The sequence below is a fragment of the Sciurus vulgaris genome (assembly GCF_902686455.1).
Source record: "Sciurus vulgaris genome assembly, chromosome: 5".
Taxonomy (NCBI): domain Eukaryota; kingdom Metazoa; phylum Chordata; class Mammalia; order Rodentia; family Sciuridae; genus Sciurus; species Sciurus vulgaris.
In genome coordinates this window covers 77,460,584-77,478,785 of record NC_136465.1, presented here as the reverse complement: position 1 = coordinate 77,478,785, position 18,202 = coordinate 77,460,584, and the positions used below count along the sequence as shown (strand labels likewise).

At 35.7% G+C, this 18,202-nt stretch overlaps 1 protein-coding gene and 1 long non-coding RNA gene across 2 annotated transcripts in view; both read left to right on the top strand.

Annotated features, from left to right (window-relative positions):
- The window catches only part of LOC306662908 (alpha-2-macroglobulin-like), a 53,626-nt gene extending 35,893 nt beyond the window's left edge, over positions 1-17,733 (top strand). The window contains exons 23-36 of the mRNA XM_079143139.1: positions 5,718-5,801; positions 6,065-6,241; positions 6,552-6,639; positions 7,402-7,558; positions 7,841-7,915; positions 8,595-8,775; positions 10,773-10,996; positions 11,757-11,975; positions 12,129-12,256; positions 13,095-13,185; positions 15,693-15,761; positions 16,673-16,775; positions 17,222-17,263; positions 17,602-17,733. Of these exons, the coding sequence (XP_078999265.1) occupies positions 5,718-5,801; positions 6,065-6,241; positions 6,552-6,639; positions 7,402-7,558; positions 7,841-7,915; positions 8,595-8,775; positions 10,773-10,996; positions 11,757-11,975; positions 12,129-12,256; positions 13,095-13,185; positions 15,693-15,761; positions 16,673-16,775; positions 17,222-17,263; positions 17,602-17,618 (1,655 nt within the window). The 3' untranslated portion in view covers positions 17,619-17,733. The remainder of the gene's footprint in view (positions 1-5,717; positions 5,802-6,064; positions 6,242-6,551; positions 6,640-7,401; positions 7,559-7,840; positions 7,916-8,594; positions 8,776-10,772; positions 10,997-11,756; positions 11,976-12,128; positions 12,257-13,094; positions 13,186-15,692; positions 15,762-16,672; positions 16,776-17,221; positions 17,264-17,601) is intronic.
- On the top strand, positions 13,192-13,534 carry LOC306662942. Its single transcript, XR_013764315.1, has 2 exons — positions 13,192-13,406; positions 13,441-13,534. It is a non-coding gene; the product is annotated as an uncharacterized lncRNA (long non-coding RNA).
- Positions 17,734-18,202: the final 469 nt, after the last annotated feature.

Here is an 18,202-nt window from a genome sequence, read left to right as displayed (position 1 = left end):
AGATTCTAAAATGTGAAATTTCTCAATCAAGATGATAGTTATATTCTTAGGCTTTTTATTGTTGTTTTGGTTTAATTTTTTTTGCAAATTGACAACTTTATAATTGTTTATGTTCATGGGGAAAAACTGTTGCTACATTATGAATACAATGTAGAATCATTAAATCAAGTTAATTAACATATTATCACCCCAAATACTTATTTTTTGGGGTTAACTACATTTTAAATTTATTCTCTTACCAAGTTTGAAATGTGCAATTCATTATTATTAACTATATTCAACATGCTGTGCAACTGAACTTTAAAAAAAAAGCTATTTCTCCTGAGACTATATCCTTTGACCATTATTTCTGCATTGCCCCCACCTCCGGCCTTTGTATCCATCATTCTATTCTGCTTTTATGAGTTCCACCATTTTTCACTTCTATACATAGAAGTAAGAACATGCAGTGTTTGTCTTCCTGTACCCAGCTTATTTTACCTGAAATAATGTCCTCCAGGTTTATCTATGTTGTCGCAGAATGACAGAATTTCCTTCTTTTTTAAAACTGAATAGTATTCTGCTGTGTGTCTGTGCATTTCTTTACCCCTCCATCTGCTGATGAACACTTATGCTGATTCCGTACCTTGGCTATTGTGTTTAGTATTGTAATGAACACAGACATGCAGACATCTCTTCAACAAGCTAGTTTCAAATCTTTTGAATAAAGACACAGAACTGGATTGTTGCATCATGAGGTAATTCTAATTTTAGTTTTAAAGGGATCTTCATACAGTTCTCCGTAATGACTATACTGTTTTATATACCCGTCAACAGTGACCAGAGTTCCCCTTTTCACATCCAAGTCAATATTTGTTTTTCTTTGACTTTTTAATGATAGTCATTCTTACAGGTGTGATACCCGATTATGGTTTTAATTTGAATTTCCCTAATAATTAGAGATGTCAAGCACTTTTTATGTATATACTGGTCATTTGTATGCCTTCTTTCGAGGAATGTCTATTCGGTTCTCTCGCCCGTTTCTAACTGGTTTGTTTTCTTGCTGTTAAGTTCCTTCTACAGTTTGAGTGTCAACTCATCAGATACGTGGCTTGCAAATATTTTCTTCTGGTCTACCTCTTCACATTGTTAATTGTATTGTTTTCTGTGCAGCAGTTTTTAAGTTTATAATAATCCCATTTGTCTATTTTTGCATTTGTTGCCTGAACTTTAGGGTCAAATTCAAAAACAAAATAATTGTCTTTTTCCCCCTATATTTTCATCTAATAATTTTACATTTCAAGTCATGTTTAAACCTTTACCCATTTTGAATCAATTTTTGCATATGGTGTACTACAAAGATCCAATTTAATTCTTTTGCATGTTGATATAGAGTTCTCCCAACATTAATTACTGAAGAAACCATCCTTTTCCCCATTGTGTGTTATTGGAACTTTTGTTGAAAATCAATAGACTATACACATGTATATTCATTTCTGGGCTTTCTATTCTGTTCCTTGTTTTATATGTATGTATGTGCATATATATATATATATTTTACTTTTATTATTTTTTCCAATTTTATTGGTTCATTATAGTTGTACATAATGGTGGGATTTGCTGTTACATATCCATACACGCATACATAATTTGGCCAATATGACTCCCCAGTACTTCCCCTCTCCAACCCTCCTTTCTACACCCTGGTCCCTTTCCTCTACTTATCTCCCTTTGATTTTCATGAGATGCCACCCACCTTTCTTTTCCTTTTTCCTTTCTAGCTTCTGCATATGAGAGAAAATGTAAGACCACTGATCTTCTGATTTTTACTGATTTTAACATAGTGGTCTCTAGTTCCATCCATTTTCCTGCAAATGACAATTTTGTTTTTCTTCATGGCTGAATAAAATTTCATGGTGTATATGTACCACATTTTCTTTCTCCATTCATCTATTCATGGACACCGAGGCTGGTTCCATAGTTTGGCTATTATGAATTGTGCACCTATAAACATGGGTACCATGCATATATTTTTATGCAAGTACATGCTATTTTAAGTTACCACACCTTTGTAAAATAGTTTGAAATCAGGTAGCATAATGTCTTCAGTTTTGTTCTTTTTGCTCGTGATCACTATTTGGGATTTACATTGCGATATTATTGTACATGCATTTTAGAATTTTTTTCCAAGTTCTATGAAAAATAACAATGGAATTTTGATAAGGTTTGCATTAAATCTATAGATTAACTTGAATAGTACAGACATTTTAATAATAATTATTTCCATCCACGAGGACAGAATATTTTTCCATTTGTGTCCTCTTCAATTTCTTTCAATATTTTATAATTTTCAGTTCATAGGTCTTGGTTATACTTATTCCTACATTTTTTTCCTCAAAGCTATTGTAAAAGGGATTGTTCTTTTTATTTCTTTCTAGGACAATTCATTGTCAGTATACAGTAGCCTCACTGATTTTTGTGTGTTCATTTTCTATCCTTTAACATTACTGTATTCATTTAATAGTTCCCATAAGGTTTTAGTGGGGTCTTCAGGGTTTTCTCCAGTCATCAGAAAATTATTTTTCTTCTTCCTTTCTGGTTTGCATGGGTTTTATTTCTTTTTCTCATCTGACTGTTCTTGTTGATACTTCCAGTACCACATTATATAGAAATGGCATGAGTGGACTTCCCTTTCTTGTTCCAGATCCTAAAGGAAATACTTCTAAGTTTTCACTACTGAGTAATCAATTATGGGTTTATCACATTGCTGTGGAAAGCAGTGACTGAGCTTGGGGGATCTCTGATGACCTCATGGCTATGGCACACATGGTGCCTGGGAATGTTTCTGTGCAAGGGTTCAGGATGCCCAGTTGCTACGGTAACACCCCACCGGAGGAAGCTCTGTGCAAGAGTCTTATCAGCTTCCACCTTGATCTCAGGCACATAACTCACAGGGATAGAGGAATTCTCATGCTAGACAACCACAACGTTTCACCAGCTCTACTACTCCTGAGCCTCCCAGCTTAACCGTAACTTTAAACAATGGACCTCCTTGAGTGCTGTGCAAAGCTCCTAACATTGCACATTGCAACTAAAGCTCCTAACATTGCACACTGCAAGTGTGGAAAAGCTGCACAGATATTTCTAGTCCTGTAACTTTCCTGAGTAGAAAGAATAATGCTTGCATAGTCTTTAACCTGATAATGAGACATATATAAATACAGATTGCTGGCCTAAATTTTTAGATCTGCTTCTCCATCAGAGAGCAGTACTTCATCTGATCCCAGCCTTTACCTTCAAAATCTGCATGTGTGAGTCTTTTAAAAAACTTTTCTAATCCCCTATCACCCCTCACTGAAACTGGGAGTTTGGCCATGCTGTTGGTGACACATTGCCTTTATTGTGCTGAGGTACATTCCTGCTGTACCTAATCTGATGAGAGTTTTACATGAAAGGGTGTTGAATTTTGTCAAATGCTCTTTCTTCATCCAATGAAATGATCATGTTTTTGTCCTTCATTTTATTAAAGTGACATATAACATTTATTGATCTGTTTATGTAAAATATACTTATAATCCAGAGATAAATCTCACTTGATCATGGCAAATGATAATGTGTTGTTGAATTCAGTTTGCTAGATTTTTGAGGAATGTTACATCTATGTTCATAAAAGATATTAGCTTTTAATTTTCTTTTCTGGTAATTGCTCTGTCTGGCATGGATAGTGTTGCCTCATAAAAAGCTTTTGGAACAGGAACACATAGGTGCCACAAAGATCCATATGTTTGCCACCTTGAGCTCTGTCTTTTATTTCTGCCTGACTCATATGGTCCAGTTGTGATATTATCCCCCAGATTCCTAGTGAGGTGTGGCTAGAGTGGGTTCCTGGGAAGCATCTTCAATGCTAAGGGAACTGGATAACTGCCTCTGGTTGTTTTCCTCCTGTAGAAACCATGGACCCAAGGAAAACTTCTCCACTAGAATTGTACCTACGTAGGGGTGAGAGATGATGTGGTTAAAGTGAGACCATTCTTCTTACCCTTCTAATTTGGTTTTCATTCAACTCTGTGGACCATGCAGTTTTCTCAGACTTGTTTCCAAGTGTCAGAGGTTTCAAAAAGATGTTCTTGTCTCCAAATATCTGCTAGTTCAACTTTCTGTGGAAAAGGTGGAAGCATCTCACTGCAGTCTTAGTTTTAATGGAACTGAAGAGATCTCATCTTTGTTATCTAAATACATTTATACTTCCAACAGTGTGCATCCACTACTATCCATAATGTATACTCATCATCATTAATTACCATCTTTTTACAAAAAATTATATTAAAATTTTGTCATGGCTTTAATTTATATTTCCCTAGTCACAAGTGAATATGAGTTTGTTTTTGCAAATTTATAAATTGCCTTCATATCATTTGACCATTTGCTTTGAGTATTTTACCTTTTTTTTTTTTTTTTTTTTTTTTTTTTTGGCCTTAGTCGTATGACACTGTTTTTTTCTGTAGTTGTTTTTGAATATATTGCATTTATTTTCTCTTATGTGGCTATTTTCTAATGTTGCTTAGGTATCTTATTTCTTACATAAGCCTTAATGTTAATTTTATTAGTAAGAGAAGATAAATACCATATTTCTCTAATTGTCTTCATGTATTTCACCAAGATTAAAATGTCATTTGATTACGTTCATCACTAGCAAATATTTTATTTTAAAGAAATATTACCCCCCTCTTGGTTATTTTTCTTTTCAGTTTGCTTATGGTGTTTGTTATCTTATAAAAGTTTTAATATTAGCTTCATGATTCAGGATGCAATCTGAAAGTAAATACTACACTTCTCTCATTTTCATCTTCATATAAGTCACCAAGATTTAAACAGAAGTAAATATAAGTCCATTGGTAGTAATTATTTTATTTTCAAGGGCTCAAATGCTATATTCATCTACATCTCTTCACACCCATTTTATAGGCCTTCATAAAAATACTGTATTATGATGAAATTGAAGAAAGAATGTAACATTATTGTAGAATTCAGGGGCTATGGGGGAATTTTTCTTTATATATATATAAATTTTTCTTTATATATATATACATAAAAATTTTTCTTTATATATATAAAAGGTTTTATATATATATATATATAGGTTTTTTGCAGGGCATTTTTTTTTTCCTCATACAATTCATTATTGAGTAAGAAGGGTGAAGGCAGACAAAAAAAAAAGATCTCCTTGTCATAGCCATGGGATAAATGTAACTGAACCACAACATTACTAGGGTCTTATCAATCTGTTGTCTTCTTTTGAAATGAAACTCTACATACAGGGAAAAAAATGTGCTCAGGGGTGAAATTTGGAAAATCTTAGAATCCCAACAGCCATGTATTAGATGATAAATAAAACTGTTCTATGAAAAGAAGAGCTCTCTCTTCTTCTCCTCACATTCATGCTTTCTCTCTCCTACTCACTTTTCTTTCTCTCTCCTTCTCGCTTTTCACACTCTCTCTTGCGCATGCTCTCTCTCTCTCTTTTCCTCTCATTTTTCTCTCTTATCCTGCAGGGAGACACTCTGTTTGCTTAATAAACCCTCTTATGTGGAAAAAAGAAAAGAAAAGAAGAAAAGAAGACCAACGTTTCAGGAGTAATTTAAGAGTAAATCATAGTTTTAACTTAGGGATTATAGAGCTCTTCAGAAATACACATTGCAGAAATAGTTTTCCTATGACTGATTTGTCTCTTTCCTTAGGTGCTGAGGTATCTGAACAATTATCCTTGAAGCTGCCACCAAATGTAGTAGAGGAATCTGCCCGAGCCTCTGTCTCAGTCTTGGGTGAGTGCATTGGGGTATTAATAGCTTCTACTATATTTCTTTTCCAAAAATATTTTATTCAAATTAATGGATATAATTTTAATTTCTTTCTTCTTTCTCTCTTTGAGCTTTTTTATTGCTTCCAATCACACTTCTATCCATGGAAGATATCTTCTTAAAAATCCTAATTATTTTCAAGCTCAGCTAATTATACTCTTCTTTTTAATACCTAAGATAGAGTATAATCTCTAAACTTTATGAATTCCCTCTCTTCCATTTCATAGGAGATATAATGGGATCTGCAATGCAAAACACACAGAATCTCCTCCAGATGCCTTATGGTTGTGGAGAACAGAACATGGTTCTCTTTGCTCCTAACATCTATGTTCTGGATTATCTAAATGAAACACAGCAGCTGACCCCAGAGATCAAGTCCAAGGCCATTGGCTATCTCAACACTGGTGAGTTACTCAATGAGTGAGTGGAAAGTTGATATTATTTCAATTTATTTCCCAGTAGGCTTAAATTACTTATCAATACTTTTAAACATCAGTTTATCCTACCCTGATAGCTACTACGGTATGAATACTATGATGGTTAATTTCATGAAAACTATCCAATCTCCAATAAAATGTTTGGTACTCAGAACCTTCTTAAAGTATGACAGAAAATTTTAGGAAAAGGCACAAAAGAGGCCAAAGCATTTAATAATATCTCTGGCCTCCACGTGCACATTAATCTTTATGTTGTTTCGTTGACCTTCCATTCCAGGTTACCAAAGACAGTTAAACTACAAGCATCACGATGGCTCCTATAGCACCTTTGGGGAGAAACATGGCAGGAACCAGGGCAACACCTGGTAAGTGAAGGACAATTTTTTAAGCTCTCATTTCTGTGCCATATTTTTTCACATTTTCCCACATTTATATTTGTAGGAACCCTATTAAGATATGTATTATTAGAACTATAGTAGATTAGACTAGATACATACACCATAATTAGCAAGGTAGCAAGCAGAAAATCTGATATTCAAATATAAGTGTGTTAGACTTGTTCCCCAAATGCACCCTGTTGATAATAAACCAAGTGTTTTTTTCTAAATTGGCTCCCATAACCATGAGTTTTTAAATGACATGGTCAGTGAATATATCATATTACTTCCAGATAAACCATGTTAACAGCTTATATTGTTTTTTAGATTATGCTTATCTTGACTGAGAAAATTTTCATTAAGAAGGGGAAAGAATTAAGGAGACTGTGATAGGAAACATTATCCTTTAAATCCCTCAGGAAAAACAAATTAGAAGTTATTACATAAAAGAGTTGATTACAGAAGATTCTTTTAGCTATAGAAGGAAATCTCCGAAAAAAAAAAAAAAAAAAAAAGTGAGATTTAAATTCCTTCCTCCTGAAATAACTAAGAAAAATAAGTAAATCAGAAATGCTTAGACTTCTGGTGGCAAAGGGAGTCAGCAAGGAAATACTAGACCTACAGATTTATCAAGGAGACTAAAGGTGTAGGAGCTCTACGTACATACAAATTCCTGTTAGGTGACTCTTCTACGTAGAGTCGTCTATGTAGGCTCTACTATGTATGAAGCCCATTGCTGGTCACCCACAGGCTCACAGCCTTTGTACTGAAGACTTTTGCCCAAGCTCGAAAATATATCTTCATTGACGAAACACACATTACTCAAGCCCTCACCTGGCTCTCCCAGAAGCAGAAGGACGATGGCTGCTTCAGAAGCTCTGGTTCACTGCTCAACAATGCCATAAAGGTAAATCACTCCAGGGCTAGTTCTCATGTGTCTATTCGGATATCTACAAGGGTAAAGAAAGGAAGTGGCAATGTAGAAATTCCTGACAAAAGGCACCCAAGGAAAATAAAACCCGGATAACACCAAGAAAGAGGGAATGGAACTTAGAATTGTGATACTTTGCCCCAATGGGGATGGATATGAATAAGAATAAATTTTGTAACACAGCCCAATAGAACGAGCTGGTCAACAGCATTCTGAAAAGCTGAATTACTCAAGTCTTTTCCTTTTCCATATTCACAGGGAGGAGTAGAAGATGAAGTCACCCTCTCTGCCTACATCACCACGGCCCTTCTGGAGATTCCACTCCCACTCACTGTAGGTACCACCTCCTCTCCCCGTTAAAAGGTCGTTCTGCATGCAACAAATCTACTTACCTGCTCTCTGAAACACTAACATACCAAAACCTGTCAGCTTTCCTTCTAAGCAGCGTCAATGATTTTGAGATCAATAGAGAATTTGGCCAATCTATTAAGACAGACTTATACTTTCCCAGTGATGACTCTGGGCTGTATCCCCTTTTAAGATTCTTTAGGGGAGAATTCCAAATATATGATCTATGCTTCTGCCTTTTATAAATAAGGATAGCCCTCGGCCACAGTGGCACATGCCTATAATCCCAGCTACCTGGAAATGGAGGGAGGAGGATCATTAAGTTTCAGGACAGGCTGGGCAACTTAGCAAGACCCTGTCTCAAAACAAAACCATTTTTTAAGTCCTGGGGCTGTAGCTCAGTGGTTGAACACCCTTGAGTTCAATCCTCAAGTGCCACAAAAATGTGTATGTGTATGTGTATGTGTGTGTGTGTGTGTGTGTGTGTGTATGAGAAAAGCAGATCAAAAACACTATTCTCTCAAAATCCATTAGAATGAGGAACAGATGAACAAATGTATTCAAAAAACTTCTTTATCTCCTGTTTATAAACTGTGTGTTAAACCTGGGAATGCTAGTACCCATGTTCATATAGCTTAATTCCCTTTTTGTTCTCCTAACATAGCATCCTGTTGTCCGCAATGCCTTGTTTTGCCTGGAGTCAGCCTGGAAGTCAGCAAAGGAAGGAGCCCACGGCAGCCATGTCTACACCAAGGCACTGTTGGCCTATGCATTTGCCCTGGCAGGTAACCAGGACAAGAGGAAAGAAATACTGAAGTCACTTGATGAGGAAGCTGTAAAAGAAGGTGAGAGCACACCTAAGGTCTTTCTCTCATCCCACATTCTCTGTATCAAAAATTACATTACAAAACTTCCCTACTCCTACCTCTTTGATCTCTTCTTTTATCTACACACTTTCTCTCTCTCTCTCTTTCTCTTTCTCTCTCTCTCTATATATATACATACATATATCTATATATGGTAAGATACTTTGGAGTATATACATATATATATTTATATACACACACACACACATATATAGTAAGACATTTCAGAATCTTTATATACACACATATATATTATATATTATATATATAGTCCATAACATATAAGATATAAGATATCTTAATAAAATCAGACATCAAAATATAAGAGATGATAGGTTTAGTAGTGAGAAGTTTAGCCTCTGAAGACTAGTTCCAAAGCATCTTACTTGTGGTCATGGGCAAGTCGGGAACTTGTCTGTTTCAGTTCTTTCATCAGTAGAATGGGGCTTATCTCATAAGGTTGTTGTAGTAAATGTATTAATATGTGGAAAACATTAGTAGAGTATATGGCCTAGCAAATGCTATAAAAGTACTTGTTATTATTATTAAGATATCAGTTCCTAATATATACCCAACCCTTACACAATGTATCATATCATCTTAAACATAAGGAAAAATTCACGGAAGAACTCCTGAACAAATTCTGATATTGTAATCTCATTTCACTGTACCAATAATGTTGACCAATCTATTCATATTCATAAAATTCTTGTACATACACTGAGCTCTATATGAGGTGTTAAAGAAATAGAAAATAAAATGCAGATGTTAAAATGTCCAATAAAATGTGTTCTACCTTTGTCTTTCGACAATGTGTTTTAATATTTGGGAAATGTTTCACATATACCAAAAAAAAAGCATAAAGAATAATTAGAAACACCCATGTAACTCCCTCCAAGCGTAAGAAATAGAGTATTACCAATGCAGGAAAAAAATCCTGTTACCACTTCCACTTCCAGAGGTTGTCATTATCCTGAATTTGTCATTATAATTTTCATGGATTTCTTTATATTTTTGTTCCATATGTATTCCTTAAGTAATATTATAATTTTCACATTTCATATATTTTCACCTTTAGACATGCAGTATTATATTTAAATATAATATATTATGTTTATTCATCTCTCACTTTTTAAGTTCAACATTATATTAGTGAGAGTCTTCATACATGTTTCTGTAATTTTAGTTCATTACTTTCCACTGATGCACAATAAATTACAATATATAATCGGATTATAATTTATATGTTTCTCCTAATGAATCCTTTGTTAGCTTTTGCTATTACAAACAGTGCTACAGTGAATACTCAGGTGCTTATCTTATTGTGCATGTGTTTCCCAAAGTTATACTCTGAGAAACTAATGACTAATCATAGGCTAAACACACCTTCTTCCTTTCTCAATATTTCCAAATTGTGCTGAAGGAGCAGTTGACATCCCACAGCAATGAACTGCAGTTCCCATTGCTCCCATTACACTTCATACCCATGTGGTTTTTCATGCAGTTGCTCAACTATTAGTATTTTAAGGATTAATGTGAGCTTTTCTTTCTTTTTCAACCTAATGAGTGTGAACTGTATTGTTTCATGTGATCTGTGATACTCACGAGAAACCTCTAAAGACAGGCCTGACAAAAAAACTTGACATATTCTAGATATGGTCTAAACAACATCAGAAATAGGAAATAGCTACAACCAGTGAGAGACCTTCCTCTGTCATCTCTTTCCCCCATCATCCCAACTGTACCAACTACCTGAAAGTACAGATGGCAAAAGGTTCTGACTCTGGCAACATTAGCTGCCTTAACTGGGTTGAAACACACCAAGTTCAGATTTCCATGAAGGGGAAAGCATCGCTAAGAGGTTTAAAACACCACAATCAGAATGTAACCCTCTCTTCAGCTCCAGTTTAGATACATTCGTCTTAAATTAAACATGAATATTTAGTCACTTATAAGTGTCTTTTTCTCATCCCCAGATAATACTATCCACTGGACACGGCCTCAGAAGCCCAGGGCACCACAGGGGCTTTTGTACCAACCCCAGGCTCCCTCTGCAGAGGTGGAGATGACGGCCTATGTACTCCTCACTTGCCTCACAGTCCAGCCAGCCCCGACCTCAGAGGACCTGACTACTGCAACTCACATTGTGAAGTGGGTCACAAAGCAACAGAATTCCCATGGAGGTTTCTCCTCCACCCAGGTTGGTTACTTGCCAGAACTTTTTTAATTAACGTTCAGTTAGAAAAAGACAAATACATGAGAAGAAATGAAGGTGAGAATAACTTGAAAGGTTGTCAGTATAAAGAGGGATAATTTTGTGTCAAAGATGGCTAAAAAGAAAATGCAAAGAATGTTGGCACCCTGTGCCTGCGTCTATTCACAAAACTCAGCCTCCCTAAAGCAGTGGTGTGGCACCAGCAGAATGAGGAGGAAGACTCCTACCAACTCTTCTCCACAGTTCTAGGAGTCCCTTCCAAACTGTTCACAGGAACTCTAAATACTATAATCTTGCCTTGAGAATCTCCATTCTCAGGTCCCCTGACACATTTCATGCTCCCCCATCCACCTCTTAATACACAAATCTTCATTCATTAGAAGCATAAAGGACTGTTTCTATTCATCCAGCTTCCTAAGCCTAACTGTATAATCATGTATCTAAACATGAAGGAAAGATCACATCTCAAAACAGGAAGTTAGACAGCTGGGTAGGGCTAGACTTGTTTTTTATAATATCCTCCTTACAAGAGCTACCAAGGGATCCCATAAGAACTACTTATCCCTTCCGAGGAGAGTGCCCTCAGTGACTTAAGGACCTCCCACTAGGCCTCATCTCTTAAAGGTTCCACCACCTCTCAATTTCACCACTCTGAGGACCAGACATTCAACACATGAACCCAAAAGGGACAAACCATTTCCAAACCATAACAATACCTAAGTGGGTTCTCCCACTCCTCTTTCAGGACACAGTGGTGACTCTCCATGCTTTGTCCAAATATGGAGCAGCTACTTTTACTAGGACTGGGAAAGCTGCACAGGTGACCATCCAATCTTCAGGGACGTTTTCCACAAAATTCCAAGTGGATAACAACAACCGCCTGTTACTACAGAAGGTCTCCTTACCAACAGTACCTGGGGAATACAGTGCAAGAGTAACGGGAGAAGGATGTGTCTACCTCCAGGTGAGACTCTCAGGGCAAAGGACAAAGGTCTACAGTTATCATTGAAAAATCCTAGCTCAGCAAACCATGGGGCAAATCAGAGAACTGAGGAAGATGAAAGGAATTCATTCTAAAGAAGAGAGAAAAACAAATTCTGTCTTTAATATTCCACAGACATCCTTGAAATACAATATTCTCCCAGAAAAGGAAGACTTCCCATTTGCTTTAGAGGTACAGACTGTGCCCCAAACTTGTGATGGACCCAAGGCCCACACCACCTTCCAGATCTCTATGAATGTCAGGTAAGATTTTTTTGACTATATTACCTAATTCTAAGAGTAACAACCAGTCTTATTACTGGGACTCCTCATTAAGTTAAATAGTGTGACAGTAAATGTTCACACTGCATTTATTTTAAAAGTAGTGTATTCTTTTATATTGATTGGTGATGAAGTTTACATTATCCATCCCCTGCTCCCAGGACCTACTGTTGTCCAATGTTACTTAAAAGTTAATGCTTCCCCTCAATTAAAAAAAAAAGAATATCATCCCTTACCTATGACTTGAATTCCTTCAATATAATAAAATCCTGTTATTCTTGATGTATGCAAGGCAAAGAGAGAATTCTTGAAAAGCTTGAAAAGAAGAAGTGACTCTTTAGTTAGAATTCTCACTGACAAATAAATCTCAAGTTATATACAATATAATCAATTTTGGAGGAATACATTTATATGCAGTAATATCCAAATAACTACATGTCTTATAAAAAAGTATCTGTCCATAAGAATATTATAATTTGATTGGGGTACTACTCAGGAAAAGATTGAGATAAGTATATTTTATCTGGCATAGATCTGAGTCTCCCAGTCCAAGCATCACCTGTGGAGCTTTCTTAAAACACAGATCCCTCAGAGTCCACACATTTGAAACTCTGATTTGACCAATTCTGGAGTAGGGCTGGTCTCTGAGGCTGTAACAGTTTCTGTAAAAAGTCTTATGCACTGCCACTTTTCGAAACCACTGGCATGGGACATTTGGAAGGACTTATGTGTAACTTGTAGAGTACTTAGTATGAACACTGGAAAAGGGAATATTTAATAACACAGAAAGCCCTAATCCCTTCCTTCCTTGGGCCCCTAGATACACTGGGAACCGTCCTGCCTCCAACATGGTGATTGCTGATGTGAAGATGGTTTCTGGCTTCATCCCCCTGAAGCCAACAGTGAAAATGGTAGGTTTATTATAACACCAGGTTGCCCTATTTTATTTATGTTTTATGTATCCCCACACTAAGAAAATAATGTTCTTTAAACAATATTAAATCAACTTCTAATCAAAGATTTATAGAATCTCCAGAATTAGAAGTACAATTTGGCATGTTTGTATGAGATCCCACCATATGCAAAGCATTCTGTTAGAAGCCATGAGAGCTAGGGTTAAAAAATATCATAAGTTCCTGCTTAGATAGAGCTTAGAATCTTCATAGGTTCCTGCTTAGATAGAGCTTAGAATCTTCATGCACATGAGCATGAACCAGTGAAAAAACATGAAAATGACTAAGTATTACAGAAGAGAAGTGATTGCTCTAAGTCAAATAAAACAAAAATTAAAAAATTTCCATCATAAAGAAACAGACTATGAAATATAAGTAATTCCCAAGTTTAGACTATTGAGTTCCTTTCAAATAAATGAACTTTACCATGGACCATGTGCCATCATATTAAACTCTTCCTCCAAATCATCTTTAATTTTTACTTTTTCTATATTATGTTTTTACTTACAAAAAGCATTTGAAAAACTACCCCATTCACAATAGCCTCGAAAAAAAATAAAATACTTGGGAATCAATCTCACAAAAGAGGTGAAAGACCTCTACAATGAGAACTACAGAACACTAAAGAAAGAAATTAAAGAACACCTTAGAAGATGGAAAGATCTTCCATGTTCTTGGATAAGAAGAATTAATATTGTCAAAATGGCCATACTACCTAAAGTGCTATACAAATTCAATGCAATTCCAATTAAAATCCCAATGACATACCTTACAGAAATAGAGCAAGCAATTATGAAATTCATCTGGAAGAATAAGAAACCCAGAATAGCTAAAGCAATCCTTAGCAGGAAGAGTGAAACAGGGGGTATTGCAATACCAGATCTTCAACTCTACTACAAAGCAATAGTAACAAAAACGGCATGGTATTGGTACCAAAATAGAAAGGTAGATCAATGGTACAGAATAGAGGACACGGACACAAACCCAAATAAATACAATTTTCTCATACTAGACAAAGGTGCCAAAAATATGCAATGGAGAAAAGATAGCCTCTTCAACAAATGGTGCTGGGAGAATTGGAAATCCATATGCAACAGAATGAAACTAAACCCATATCTCTCACCATGCACGAAACTAAATTCAAAATGGATTAAGGACCTCGGAATCAGACCAGAGACCCTGCAGATTATAGAAGAAAAAGTAGGTCCAAATCTTCACCTTGTTGGTGTAGGATCAGATTTCCTCAGCAGGACTCCCATAGCACAAGAAATAAAAGCTAGAATCAACCACTGGGATAGATTCAAACTAAAAAGCTTTCTCTCAGCAAAGGAAACTATCAGCAATGCGAAGAAAGAGCCTACAGAGTGGGAGAATATCTTTGCCAATCATACTTCAGATAGAGCACTAATCTCCAGAATCTATAAAGAACTCAAAAAACTCTACACGAAGAATACAAATAACCCAATCAACAAATGGGCTAAGGAAATGAATAGACACTTCACAGAAGAAGATCTACAAGCAATCAACAAACATATGGAAAAATGTTCAACATCTCTAGTAATAAGAGAAATGCAAATCAAAACCACCCTAAGATTCCATCTCACCCCAATTGGAATGGCGATTATCAAGAATACGAGCAACAACAGGTGTTGGCAAGGATGTGGGGAGAAAGGTACACTCATACATTGCTGGTGGGGCTGCAAATTAGTGCAGCCACTCTGGAAAGCAGTGTGGAGATTCCTTAGAAAACTTGGAATGGAACCACCATTTGACCCAGCTATCCCACTCTTTGGCCTATACCCAAAGGACTTAAAATCAGCATACTACAGAGATACAGCCACATCAATGTTCATAGCTGCTCAATTCACAATAGCCAGACTGTGGAACCAACCTAGATGTCCTTCAATTGATGAATGGATAAAGAAACTGTGGTATATATATATACAATGGACTATTGCTCCACCATAAAGAATGATAAAATTATGGCATTTGCAGGCAAATGGATGAAATTGGAGAATATCATGCTAAGTGAGATAAGCCAATCTCAAAAAGCCAAAGGACGAATGATATCGCTAATAAGTGGATGATGACACATAATAGGGGGAGGGAAGGGTTAGTGTTAGGGTTAGAGTTAGGGTTAGGGAGGGGGGCAAGTATGGAGGAAGGAAGGACTGTATAGAGGGAAAAGAGGGGTGGGAGGGGTGGGGGGAAGGGAAAAAATAACAGAATGAATCAAACAACATTACCCTATGTAAATTCATGATTACACAAATGGTATGCCTTTACTCCATGTACAAACAGAGAAACAACATGTATCCCATTTGTTTACAATAAAAAAAAATACATTATAAAAAAAAAAAAAAAAAAAAAGCATTTGAAGGTATAGGGAATAAGAATTTTCTCCCCTCTGGATCTTTCAGGGGTTTCATCTATTTTTAACATTGTGGTATTTTAATTTTCTTCAGCTTGAAAGATTAAGCCATGTGAACCGAACTGAAGTCAGCAACAATCATGTCTTGATTTACCTGGATAAGGTGAGAGCCCTGCCAGTGTAGCTGAAAAAAATACAGATAAAAACCCTTCTAAGGAAATTGTCTGGGAAGTAAGTTCATGAGTTCTGTAGACATCCCTTCTAAACTAGAAATTTGAGAATGCCAATGAATGTTTTTCCTCCCTTTTATTTAAATTTTCCTAGGATTATGAATAGAAGTAGCTTAATATTTGGATATGAATATATTTGGACCCTATAAGCAAGGGATTTTCCACAAAATGTTTTCATTGTGTCCACAAGTTATTTTGAAGATACTGAATAATGTAAGGAAGTAACAATTGCAATTAGTCAATTATTATATCAGCATCCTCATCAACAATTTAAAGGGGGGAAGCACTGCAATATCAGCAAGACTTGGACCATAAAATAATAAAAACTGATAATGATAACCAGTCCACCAATAAACCGATGTGATTTTATAAATAGGTATGGCAGCATAGTCTATGCATGCCTACATTGATAGGAATTACACTTTGCAAAATCTGTGAAACTTAAACAAAGCTGCAGTGACATGTCTTTTACATAGCTCCTCAAGTCTACACAAGTATTTCCACAAATGGAAAAGCAAAATTGTACCAAATTTCTGAATATTTAAAAAAGGACATAGACAGTTAACCAGTAAAAAGTACGTAGTATTTCCCTCGTGAACAGTCATGTGCTGACACTGATGGGGGTATAGAAGTTGTGTTCATTATTTAAGAAATGTTTGGCAAATATTCCTTCTATTCTAAGGACATTTGCACAATTTAAGGATCTTGTAGTATGCTGTTAGTTGATAAAGCTGTTAGTTGTTAGTTTTTTTTCCCTCAAAAACAGATGGATGCTTATTATTCATCTATTTGAAAAGAGAAGAAAGCTCCCTGGAAGGTCATTTAACTCTCTTTTGCTTTCTAGGTGTCAAACAAGACACTGAGTTTGTCCTTCACAGTTCTGCAAGATATTCCAGTAAGAGATCTAAAACCAGCCATAGTGAAAGTCTATGATTACTATGAGACAGGTGAGTGCAAGCAATTTTCACATAGAAATTAAAATTCTTTATCAGAAATGTAGGATTGAAAAATGTGTTGGGGTGACTTATTACATTAAATTCTCTTGCCACTTCATTTTTGTCTCCAAGTTTGATTCTCTACTTTTTGTCTTGGATACATAAATGATAGAAACTACCTGTATTTTAAATATATCAACTATTTTTAAAAATCAGCACTAGGATATTTAGTTCCTTTTGTACAATAAACCAACAATAAGAGACTTAAGCAAGTATGCCATCTGAACTGTCTTTCTGGAGAGTGCAGTTAAATAAAACAGAATACAGTATTTGAAAGAACAATACAAGGCAATAAGCAGTGCATCAAGTAAATGATGCTGATGTTTCTGATACAATGTAGTTCTTCCCACAGAAAAGATTCCTTCACTGACTTCACATAATGATGTTTGTTTTTTCAGATGAGTTTGCAATTGCCGAGTACAGTGCTCCTTGCAGCAAAGGTAAATGAGTCACACTTCTTCGAACTGAAGTCAGAATTTCTCTGGTTTGTCTCCCAGATCTCTTCCTTCATAAAATTCTGTATAAATATTCTTCATAAGTATTATATTACTCACACTGTGTATTATTGCAGAAAAACACATGTATTTGAGAACAGCTAAGGACTCTGTGAAATCTCAGTTCAGAAGGCCATTTATAGAATAATTATATGTAATAGATATCATTTTTTACTAATTGGGTTTCCTTAGGTACTATACTGCTAAGATTTAAGTAAAAGGAATATTCTCTCGTCATGGAAATCCAAGTTTGTCTTAATTTTCTTTTCTTTCCACCATCACAGATCATGGAAATGCCTGAGAACTACGGGAACAAAAAGTGCTTTGCTAGTCTCTGTTCTCAGGACTACACAGAAAAGAAATCGTTTTTGCATCTTCAAAGATTTGATAAATAAACTTTTTTTCTTATCAATCTCTACTATTGTTTTCTCATTCATTCAATAATCATTTTCACATTTCTATGATTCCAAGTGGAAACCTGGGACAAAATTAACAGCAATCAATGGCTGAGTGACTTCAGAATATGAAAATGTTAGTAATGTTAGTCTGAGTAAGCTTCACGGTAGGAAAAAGAAAAAAGTGTTGGATTATATACTAGGAGAATGTACAATGAGTTTGGTTACAGTAATGCCTGAAGAAAAAACCAAAGAGTGTATTTTTATGACAAAATAAAAGACTGACTTGACTACAGAAGACTTTTTTACAATAAAGAGAAGTAAGTAAAATACAAAATTGAGTAGGTTATATTGGAAGGGAGCATAATAAATCAAATCCTGACCTGTTTGGGAGTTACATATCTTAAAGTAGACCAGACTCTAACTGGTCTAACAACTGATAAAAGAGTGATCAGTCTGTTAGCTCTGGGTCTAAGATTCAATAATGGAC